Here is a 12,005-nt window from a genome sequence, read left to right on the forward strand (position 1 = left end):
TTTACACTGTAATTGCAGTACCATGTGACGGTCTGGCTGGCCCTTTGAAAGCAAAATAAAAAAAACTTTTCAATTTCACAGACTTTCTGTTCATTTATAAAGTGATCTTGAGCAGTAGTTTTCCAGGCTATCTGAAGGACTTTCGAATTTTTTCTTTGAACACTGGCTGCTCAATTTCAGTCCAGTCCTAATACCTGACCATTTTCAGAAGAATGCTTTTGTTTGTTTATTTTTTGAACCACTTAACACTGACCTGTGAATAAAGCATAAAAAGGCACCTAATTCAAGAGATTAATCAGTGCCGTGTCGCCACATGACAGACAACTTAGCAAAGAACCAATTTTAAATTGGTAAATTGGTAAATTGTATTTTTAGGCATTTTGTTGCAACAGCAGATCATTTATTCCCATATCTTTGATTAAATCCATGAAAAATGTCAAATGCCTTAAAAAGTGGTGTTAGGCATCTTTTCAAAACTGATGGAATTATAAATACAGAAACATTGCTTCCCATTTCTACCCACCAGTACAGCGTCTGATTGGAAAGGGCTTCATTCTTCAGTTTAACAATAATCCCAAACACACTGCCAGGGGAGTAAAAGCATAACTGGATAGAAAAAAACACAGTGGGACACTAACATGGATTGGTCTCCCCAGAGTCCTAACCTCAACTTTACTGACAGACCAAAAGGAAGCCAACATCCAAAGAAGAGCTTTGGATGTCCTTCAAGAAGCCTGAAGAGCTATCCCTGAAATAAAGGTGGTCATGGCAAATATTTGACTTTCAAGCTTATTAGTTTTACAAACCTCTTTTCTGCCTTGTATGCTGTATTTCCATGTATGATTGCATATGTTTCACCCAGTTCCCATTTGCCTTTTTAAAAATATTTTTAAAAAATGAGTGATAGCTCAAGACTTTTTCATAATGCTATAACTACAGAGAAGTAAAAACAATTTAGAAAATTGAGGGAGACGTGTTACAGCAACAGCCTGTGACCAGATATGAAAAATTAATGGTCAGTAAGCCCCAATTTTGTGCGTATTTAAACCACTTTCAATCAAAGATCTTGGTAGTTCTTTATCACTTCTGCAGTTTGGCTATACTGTGAACTGATTGACCACCTATTTGTACATACCACCGGTCAATGACATTTAACCTGCAGTAAGAATAATTGCCACATTGCCAAGTAAGATGATCACAAGGATGTCACATTTTCACAGCCACACAAAATAGGAACTGTAAGTCACCAGAGGAGTGACCTTAAAAAAGCTAAAAGTGAAAATGCTTCAAGATGAAGACAGAGGAGAAATCTGAGGTTACTTTTTCAAACACACTTATACTTCCTCTTCTTCTTCTTCCTCCTCCTCCTCCTCCTGCCCCTTCCACTCCTCCTGCCAGCCGATTCAGATCACCATGCAACTCTCACCGCTATAAAAATCACCTCCATCACTATCAGGGGTCGCAAACATCCCACAACTCTGTTTGACTGGCCGAGGTGAAAGTAAACCCTCTGAGAGGTGAGTACTTCAGATCTAATTGACTCGATGATTTTTTTTAAATTTTGACTGATGTGATCTTTAGCGCTCCATCTGCCCGTGTTTTTCTCCTTCTCCGGTGACATTCCAGCGCTCGTGTCAGCGGAGATGTTGGCAGGTGCGTTAGTTCTGGGCACCATCCTTACAGCTTTACCAGGTAAGAGAAATCACAGAGAGATCAAAGTATGGCATCTTTCTTTCCATTTTGTGCATCAAACAAGAAGTAACTAAACCTTTGTGCATTCTTTGAGATTAATTACTAGATGTTGGTTTCTTTTTTTTATCAAATATTAAACTGATTTTTATTGAAAAGTATATCACATGCAAAGGGATTTACATGACAGGAGTAAAAAAAAACCTGTTTTTTCAGATGTATTGTGCACCAAGGCTTCTGCAGCCAGGTGTCCTTGCCTTTACACTCAGGTTATTTATAAGTATTGATTGCCTTTTGTGCAACGTAGTCAGCCGAGGCAGGCTGTTAGGAGCACAGGAAGTCACAATGGCTGCTCATCAAGCCTCATTTACACTGCTTCACTTTTATGTGTCCCTCTGAACGGAGCAGTGTGAGCTGTGGTTTGACAGCTTTCCCTCCGAGGAGTCACTCTAACTTGTGGGTTGTTGAGATTTATTCTTTTACTTCCCAAATATGTATTCATTGACCCTGGTGGAGCCTGTATTATAAGATGACGTGATGAGATGGTGAATCATACACATGTGGTTTTTGTAGGCTTTCTTTTAACTCTGTGTGTGTGTGTTCTTCAATATTTCTGTCTTATACCTGTTTGTGCCCCCTGCAGGCATCCAGAGCAGGTGGAGTGTCTCATTTTCTAGGAAGCAGATCTGTGTGTGGGCAGGAACGACTGTCACTCTGCCCTGTCGATATGACTACCCATCAGGTACAGAAGATGGGTAGGGTAGATAGGTTCTGTATTATCAGATAAACACTGGATAGTAAGAAATGGTATAAAAATGTAAAGCCTTAAAGAAAGATTAAACCATCTGGAGCCAAATCCTCATAATTTGCAGTTTTTGTTTGTATGTTTGTTTTTATGATCTTCACAGGTCACACTGTAAAGCGGGTCATGTGGTTCCGTGTGTCTGCTGAGGGTCGCAGGGAGTTCACCCACCACACCGACCCAAACCAGATCAGCCTGTCATACCGGGGACGCACACGGTGGGACCACCCGCACATCACAGATGCATTAAAGTGAAAGTTTAGTTGTGAAAGTTCTTTTAACTCGAAAGAAATAATGTGTTTTAATATAAATCTATCTTCCAGTTATACTGGGGGTAGCTACTCCAGCTGTTCAGTCCAGATTCGCGGTGTAAAGCTGAGTGATGCAGGTCAGTATCACTTCAGATTTGAGACAGATCAGCCCCTGGGGAGATGGACGTCCCCGGACACCATCACTCTGGATGTAACAGGTAGGTCCACACTAATGAAAGTTGCCAAGACTGCTATTATGTAATAAGGTCTTGACAGCTGTGTTTCAGACCTCCAGGTCCAACTGCATCCAGCCAGGCCTGGCAACATGTTCGGCTTCGGAGAGACCGTGTTTGTGGGCTGCCAGGCCAGAGGATGTGCTGCTCCAGGAAGGAGCCTTGCGCTCTACAGGTGCGTGAGTGTGCATGTACACAGCACACACCAATACATGTCTCTCAGCTGTTATTAGAGTAAAGTTAGAATTATGTTGTTTGTTGTTGGTGGCTGTAGCTCAGGAGGTAGAGGAGGTCATCAGCTAATGTGAAGGCGGGTTGTTTGATCTCTGGCTGCTCCAGTCTGCATGCCAAAGTATACTTGGGCAAGATACTGAGACCCTAGTTGCTCTCCAATGCATCCATCGGTGTGTGAATGCTAGACAGAAAACATAGAAAAGTGCTTGAGTGAATGGGTGTGAATGAGGCATGTTGTGTAAAATGATTTGAGTGCTAGAAAAGAACCAGTCTGTTGAGCATTTATAAAAACCAGTCCATGTTAAGTGTAGATTTTATGTGCTGTTGTGTACACAGGAATGGTCTAAACCTCGGCTCTTATGAAAAATGGATGATCATTAACCGCTTTGACCAGCAGCATGCCGGAGCATACACCTGTCGACCGATCCCACCCCAGAACGTACAGTCTCCACCACTCTCACTGGCACTGGGACGTAAGCAACCTCAGCCAACCAAACCTGAAAGCTTTTCATGTCTTCTAGTTCATCTCTTCATGTCATGTTCACAGGCATGTAGGAGGATATGCCTGGAATAGCTGGAAAATGTAACTGCTGGAAAGATCAGCAATTAAATTTTCAGATTTTACTGAACTTGACACATATAGGGCATATATGCATGTTATTGGCCCTGATAAACATTAAATTGTGTACAAACCCATTAGGATGCTGTGCAAAATGTAAATCTACACATAATGATTTAATTTATAAATCAATTAAATTTTGTATTTAATTCAAAATCATACAAAGACTACATAGGTATGTTACACTAATTTTTTTAATCTTGTTGAACATGTCATGAGATTACCCAGTAATGTGCACACTATATTTTATTCCTTTCAGAATAAAATATAGTGTGGCTGAACAGGTCAATAATTCCACAATAAAGTCTTCAAGTATCCAAAGAAAATATCCGAACCTTCAGGGACAAGGTTGAAAACCAACACTGATTGCCCTCCAAAGAACATTTGCAAAAACTATCCTGAGGTCTGACCAACCAAATTAACTTTAATCTTCTTTCTTATTACAGTGAAACAATGCCAAACTACATTCTAAATGTACAGCATGGATTTGTAGAGAAATTGTAGAAACATTTTGAGCTCCACGGAACAAAAATACAACAGAGTTGCCCCTAAACTGCTGTGCTTCTGCAATCCAAAATCAACCAAGAAAATACTTTTTATTCAAAAAAACAACAACAACTTCTCTCCTCAGATGGCAAACATGTGATATACTGCACACATGCTCTTGTTACCAAATTCGCAATGAGCATATTCAATAAAATCCGACTAGTTCAGCCCTTGATATGTTGTCTGTACTGTTTTCTGTTAAATACAGGGTTTTCGTTTTGTTATACTTACTCATCTTCTCAGGTTTTTGGTAATGGGGTTGTCCCTCTTTGCTCTTTCTCATGCTCACCAGATGGTCCTCGCTTCACCTCCATCGCAGTCTTTCCAGTAGGTGAGGTGTCAGAGGGCAGCTCCGTCACTCTGACCTGCAGCAGTGACGCAGCTCCGCCTGTCGAGAGCTTTGCTTGGTTCAAAGGTACCGGACTCACCTCTGTTCATTGTATTTAAATTATATGTGATACATCCACGTCCACCTGATTGAGATGGATGGACTAACTGGTTGATGACAGTTACACATAAGTAGACATAATAATGAATAATTTGTAGAAATAAAAAATCAAAACTAACTGAAGTTTTGGAAACAGTGTACTATAAAAGAAAACACATTTCTTGGATTATGACCACACTTAAATTTTATGCCTGCACTAATCCTTTGTGTGTTTTCCAGACATGGAGAGTGGGAGCATCCCAGATAGTTTCAGGCCTCAGCTCCACCTGTCCAACCTCAAATACACAGACAGAGGAGAGTATTTCTGTGTAGCCCGTAACTCACTGGGAACGGATCGCTCCAAAGCGCTCCTACTCAATGTCACTTGTAAGTTTGTTGCATGTTTTTATTAATATCACAGAGACAATCTGCCCCCAATTACAAACAATAACAAATTTCCCACGTGTGGGACTAATAAAGGTTATCTTATTAAACCAATCAAAATCATGTGTTTAGTAATCGATTGGTGTCATTTTCTGGAAATTCTAGTCGGGTTTTATTCTAGTTCTTATTGTGTAAATCTGTCAAAGGGCAGTCTGGGTTAAACTGATTAAGTAACGATTCTATTTTAAGCGAGATATGAAGTGAGTACTCAAAGAAATGTCATATGGATAAAGGAACAGGAAGTGATACAACCTCAGCTCAGACAGTTTTTTTTTTCATACTGTTCCACACAGATTAAGTTTAATAATCAAATAAAAAAGCTCTTTCAGCTGCTCTCTTGCCACAAGGGTTCGTCACATTGTTTAGCTCTGTGTGTTTGATTTGGAAATTAATGCTGGATGTCCTTACTGACGCAACCTCAAAGAGAATTTGTGTAATCACTATAAATAATAGCATCTTTTTTTTCTTTTTTGACTGTCTGTCCGCTTCTTTAGACTCTCCAAAGAACACTCATGTGCTGGTGAGTCCTCGAGGGGATATCAGAGAGGGCTCATTTGCAAACCTGAGCTGTGTCAGCCACGCAAACCCTCCTGCCAACAGGTACGAGGGTACAGCAACAACCAAGTTTAATTCTACTACATAGTTTTTCCTCGTCTTGGTTTTTTTTCTTGTCATTATCATGATTCTCTCATGATTTTTCACCACATTAAAATTATGTAAATTCAAACTTCAGGGTTTTTTTTTTTCATTTGAATGTGGATAATTTGTAAGAATTTGCAAATCCTGAATTATTTTTCATATTTCTTCACCAAAAACCCACCAGCACTATCAGTCATTAAAAATATAAGTAAGTAAAGTTTATTTACTTAGCACATTTTGTGGCCATAAAAGGCACAAAGTGCTGTACAGCAATTAAAACACTTTTATTAACATCAATAGAGAACCATGTTAAAACAGACTTTTTAAAAAATACTTAAAGACAAATGAATGTCAACAGCAGGCCTGATTATACCTGTTCCAGAGTCTGGGTGCCACAGACTAAAAGCCCCTGTCCCCCCTAATCTTCAGTCTTCTACCAGGGCAAACTAACAAAAAATGATTGCTTCATGTTTGCCCAGTCCCATGAATCATTTTCACCCTAATCATCATCATCCCCACCACCATAATCACCTCTCTGCTACAGGTATGCTTGGTATCGTATCATTGGTGACCAGGTGATTGCTAAAGGTGCCTTTCAGAACCTGACATTGTCGTCTGTGCGTGCTCACCATGCTGGTCAGTACTACTGCAGAGCTTCAAACGGATTAGGATACCAAACGTCACCTGTTGCTACTCTCACTGTGCTGTGTAAGTAATGAATGTGTTGGCTGGGTTTGTGTCGTTTAGAAGTTTTCTCTCAGTTTCTGCTCTGCTTGTACTCCTGTGGCTTTTTCTTCATAGAATAAAGTTTGAAGCTGTCTTAATTCTTTCTTATTCTCTCTCAAGATCCCCCTAAGAACACTTCAGTTCTGGCTCGTCCCTCCAGTGTTGTGGATGCTGGCAGACCTTTGACCTTGACCTGCAGCAGTCAGGCGAACCCAGCAGTGGACAACTTCACATGGCACCGATTAGCTCTGGATGGAGGGGCTGTGCAATGTCAGCATATAAAAACTAACTAATACATTTTAAAGCATTTATAGAAAGGCAACATTTCCATCTGTAGGATCCTCCGCAGGAAATATGTTATATGAATTTGTGTTGCGGCATGCATAAGAAGAATCTCCTTTCCTGTGCTCTGACATGCAGCTTGGGTCACCAAGTCTGGTCCTGTCTTTACCATCTCTGAGGTTGGCCCGAGTGCAAGCGGTCAGTACTACTGTGAGGCCAGGAATCGAATTGGAGCCCACAGCTCTCCAGTCCTCACCGTAAGAGTCAGAGGTACAAACACATTCCATTCACATTCATTACATGTCTGTCAACAGGATGTTATCAAGGATAGAGGTTTTTTTGTTAGTTTATAAAAATCATGGCTGTAATTTTTAACCACAGTGCAACTTTAAGGAAGGACATGTTGTTTGGTCTGCCCGTCACTTTGGCTGAGACTAAAATATCTGAACAAAGATGAAATTGTGTAGGGACATGAATATTCTTAAACAGGATCCAAACACTGATTAACTAGCAACACCCAAAGACTAGAAAATATATATATAAAGATGTGCATGGTTTGAAGCCTCAAGTTCAGTGTTTTTGTTGTTTTATGAAGCCAAAACTAATTATGACAGAGTGGAGTGCTAAGTTACCAGCTAACGCCTCCTGCTATGGTTAACGAAGTGCTTCTGCAAACAGACACATATCCCTGCTAATTAGAGCTAACATGAAAATAAAATAATATTGTTTACCAAAAGTGTGAGAAACAAGCTATAGTTAATAAGCACAGTTAATAAGAAAAGAATGAATTATATTCATTATGTAATTGCTTTAAAGATGCTACCACAGGCACAATTCCTTCTTATTCTTATTACCTGAAGCAATACATAGCTAATAGCTAAAGCGCTATCAGAGAGCAGAAAAGCAGTTTAACAGTTGGTTTTAGCCAAACATTACCAGCATATTTAGCTTTAGCTAGGAAAAACTTCACCAAAATACATTAATAATAACATAAATATCTGCACAGTTTTCAACAAAGAGGTATGTTAGCACTATAGACCAAAGCTTTGTTGGTCTAATTCTGCCCAAGTTTAGATTGACTCACTTTTGGCACTAGCTAGCGCAAATGTCCAGTTTCAGAACTTTAGTTTTTGGTACTTTCCTCCCAGGATATTGCTCTTTGGAAGCAGCAAGAGATCATCAAAATGAAAGCTCAAAAATCATTGGAAAGTTTTTAAACTTTGTCCTCACATACACAAGTACACATTTCCTCCGGATAAACTGTATTAATTTGGGGGATCTCTTCATTTTTTACACACTCACACTCAATCAGGCGCAGACTCAACAAGGCTTCGAGTATTTATCTGCAATTTTTACCATAGGAGATGTTTGGATAGATTTTCCTTTGTCTGAATGGTGATGAAACCTTCCTGTCAGTATCACAGGCTCTGGTCTTCATTGTATATGGTCTCATGATTTCTGTTTTTGTATGAGTCATGGTGAGTCACTTAAAGCCCTCTCTCTACAAGGGGGGAGGAGGAGGTGATGAGGTGCTGTGGAAAACGACTCTGTGAGTCTAGACAGCCGAAGAAGTGGAGCTGGGTTTGGAAATCAGGACTGGAAACACAAGACTAAAGTCTAGACGGCGGCTAACTAATGCCGTGCTCTTTCCCTCTTTAGTCACATACACTTTCTATTTTTATTTCTGATGTTCTTTTTTTAGCTTGCAGCACTTCTGTACTCCATCATTTCATCTCCTTTCTTCCTCCCTCTAGTCATGCTGATAACCCTTGTAATCCTTCCATTGGCAGGTCGTTTAAAGGTCATTGCCTTGGCCTCAGCAGTGGGTGTTTCTGCTGGACTCATCACACTGACAGTGGCTGTTATGATCAGGTGACAGGAAGTACACTGCTATTTATCCATTACTACTCCTGGGCTATTTCTGTGATCTTACGCAGACAGAAAAAAAGCACAATTACTTCCTCTGTTTTAAGGTGGAACATATGACAGTTTTGTCAGTTGCTCGTTTTTCTTCCCTTTGGCTTATTTGTATTAGTGTTGTTAGAGGGGTTGTCACTTGCTAACCATCCCTTTTCTTTACCTTCCCAGTAAAAACATGCACAGAGTAGACACAGAGTCAGTAGAAGTGACAAACAAGGTACAGTGATCTTTGTTTAATTGGTTTTGATCAGTTATGGAATTGCTCTATCTCTTCATTTCTTGCTGTAGTTTTGCTGTAAGTCTAATTCTCAGTTTTCTCTACTGTGTGTGTGTTTTCGTGTGTGTCCCCCACAGTGTCCATCAGTGACAGCTGACACTATGTTTTATGAGTCAGCTGAACATATCTACCCAGTGAGGAAGGGCAAGATGTCCGACATACCAGTGAGAAAACATGTACAAGGCATACATGGCTATGGATGAGAAATGCAGTTTTTGCATTTGTGTGTGTGTGTGTGTGTGTGTGTGTGTGTGTGTGTGTGTGTGTGTGTGTGTGTGTGTGTGTGTGTGTGTGTGTGTGTGTGTGTGCAGGAGGAGCCAGAGGATTTGAGTGACAGCTCCCATCCCTCCATTGTTCCTCTGAAGGATGCTCCACCAATCACAGAAGGTCAAAGTTGCAGCCTTGCCTCCAACTACATCACTGTGCACTACTCCAGGTTGTCCAGGTACGGCACACCTGCATATCTTTTTCCTATACTACGCAAACTACAAAACAGCTTAAAACAAATCCCCATCCCGAAAGGTCCCACCCAATATATAAAAAAAATTTAAATTTAAAAAACAAACACTCAAAATTAGCCTAGTGCAATTGTTTTCAAGCAGTTAAAATAAATGATAAACAGCTGCCACATGTACAAGAACTTATTAGCATTCCCTCTGAGCCTGAATTAGATTTTTCCCAGTTTAAAAAAAAAACATCTTTCAGCCAAAGTGATGTAGCTGGAGGGTGAGGACAGCAAAATTCTACATCAACAATGAAGTAAATGCATTAACATCCATCTGCTTACGACTAAGGTTTAGAGTGGAATCCTCAGAGACCAAAAATGGCAACTAGTGGATGAGATTTCAGCGCAACGATCAAAACATGAGCGAGCACCTCAAAATAAAAAATCCAGCATGACTGAGCTGGTAAAAAACATGCAAGTTAAATCACGGGCAGAGGTATTAAACGGATGCCGGGATGTGTTTTAGATCGTCTTGATTTTTACAAATGCAATCTGTATACGGTCTTAACCTGAATAAGGGAGAGTCTTTTTCATGAGGATGAGGTATGAATTCTGCCAATTACTTTTCCCCAGTAATCGTCCCCAAATTTAAGACCCACTTCCTGTTTCACTGTCGATTTGTTTCTGCAACATTTAGGTCCACAGTACTACTGTTACTTTTGCTGTTTTCTACTATTGCTTTATGTTATGTTGACCTGTGTCTTTTATGATGTGATGTGAGATGAACTAATGTGGTTCCTGTTTGCTGTCCGTGCAGCACAGATCAGGTGCAGGTGCACAACCGGCCACTGGGTGCCGATAAAAAACCAAAGGATTCCTCCAAAGTTGTTTACACTTTACTGCCCCAGCCTCGTCACTGACCAGGAGGAAGCAGCTTCAGGTAAGTCACTTACAGCTGCCCGTGTGAAAAACCCCAACAGCACTGTGATGCAGGTTTGTTGTTGCTTTTCTTACCTTGACACGCTCCCTGTTTAAGTGCAGATTTTATATTTTATTCTGTTCTCCTGTTTTCTTTCTTAGCTGAATGGCACATCAGCTTTCCTCATTTGAGCAAATCACTTTGCTTCTGTCCACCCGAGGGACAGGAAACTCACCCTGGTGACACCGTACACCGTTTTGGATCAGACACTCGGATTGTGTCACATTATGGATTCACTAAGAGAGAAGCATGTGTTCTTTCCAGGAGTCCAGCTCCTAACTTTGCTGCATATCTTCTCTGTTTCTTTCTGTGCACCTGAACAGCAATAACACTGAATGCCTTTTTGCTTGCACTCCATGTTGCAGGTTGCCATATTTTTAGTGTTGCCTGTTTGTTGATATTTAAACGCGGAATTTTTGATGACCAAGTATTAGCGGTTGCTACTTTATCATTTGCAGTGATGATTTGTATGAAAATAAGAGCTTGATATCTGAGAAATTGTGTAGAATCATTTTTGACATCCATAAAGGATATACAGCACTTAACATCGATGAGTTCCCGCACTGATTGATCTTCTCCACTAAATTTAGATGTTTGTGCAGTTGATAGAGCTTGCATTATATCCAATCAGTGCAAATGAGCTGTCAATAAAATCAAATCAATCAGTTGTGCATGTCTGCTTTTCTTTGCTGTTGATTTTAAAATATCATCTAATTAATTTGTAATAAAATAATAAATATTTCAAACAATTAACTCTCACAAGAAACTTGTGCACGGTTTTCACCGGACATTTGAAAATTTCCACAGTGACATGGATCGACTCAAGAACGTCTTGCTTCTTGTGGTGATCCATGCAAAACAAGGAAAAATAAGCACATATTGGGTCTCATTCACTAACCTAAATGTAACCCAAACATGAGCCAGTATTGTCCCAGTTATCATCGCGTTTGTCAGTTGGATTCACTCTCAACTACTCCTGACTGCTACCATAATCTCCATACCACACCCTCTTTTCTCTATATAAAGAAATCGCTTTGTCTTGAAATTAATGGAAATCAATTCATAAATGATGTCTGACTGAAGCAACTGAAACTATAGTCTCTGAAGAAAAAGTGCATTTTTACTCTAAAGTGATTTTTATATCTAAATTGATATTGGGAAATAAAAGAGCAACAGATCATAATAAAAAGGTTGAGGACAAGGATGTGTCAGCCTAAGATGAGAAACTGCACTGCAGTTATTGAAAAACATCCACTTTCACGAGCACAGCTGGGACAGTGTGGAGAAATGAAACTATACTCTTCATCTTCCATACTTGCTGGATGGAAATGAAGAATATTTTAAGATGAGATAAGATTAGACACCACAGTGCCTTTGTTAGCTGTTATATGCTTATTAATAAAAAGGTTAAAAGTGTTCACATTTGTCACATATTTCATTGTAATTCTGAGCACTTTAAGCTTTTAGTGTTTTGGAAACCTTTGAATGATGA

At 39.8% G+C, this 12,005-nt stretch overlaps 1 protein-coding gene across 1 annotated transcript; it reads left to right on the forward strand.

Moving 5' to 3' along the window:
• Nucleotides 1–1,421: 1,421 nt before the first annotated feature.
• si:dkey-33i11.1 (B-cell receptor CD22) lies at nucleotides 1,422–11,085 on the forward strand. Its single transcript, XM_063487904.1, has 19 exons — nucleotides 1,422–1,517; nucleotides 1,627–1,692; nucleotides 2,333–2,431; nucleotides 2,598–2,709; nucleotides 2,815–2,960; nucleotides 3,030–3,150; nucleotides 3,546–3,682; nucleotides 4,667–4,789; nucleotides 5,042–5,188; nucleotides 5,740–5,845; nucleotides 6,429–6,592; nucleotides 6,731–6,880; nucleotides 7,031–7,162; nucleotides 8,683–8,764; nucleotides 8,981–9,029; nucleotides 9,167–9,253; nucleotides 9,401–9,534; nucleotides 10,352–10,474; nucleotides 10,615–11,085. The coding sequence occupies exons 2-18, from the start codon at nucleotides 1,644–1,646 to the stop codon at nucleotides 10,452–10,454; spliced, it is 1,941 nt and encodes a 646-aa protein (XP_063343974.1). The 5' UTR covers nucleotides 1,422–1,517; nucleotides 1,627–1,643; the 3' UTR covers nucleotides 10,455–10,474; nucleotides 10,615–11,085.
• The last annotated feature ends 920 nt before the right edge of the window (nucleotides 11,086–12,005 follow it).

The sequence above is a fragment of the Pelmatolapia mariae genome, linkage group LG10_11 (assembly GCF_036321145.2).
Source record: "Pelmatolapia mariae isolate MD_Pm_ZW linkage group LG10_11, Pm_UMD_F_2, whole genome shotgun sequence".
NCBI classification, from domain to species: Eukaryota; Metazoa; Chordata; class Actinopteri; order Cichliformes; family Cichlidae; genus Pelmatolapia; species Pelmatolapia mariae.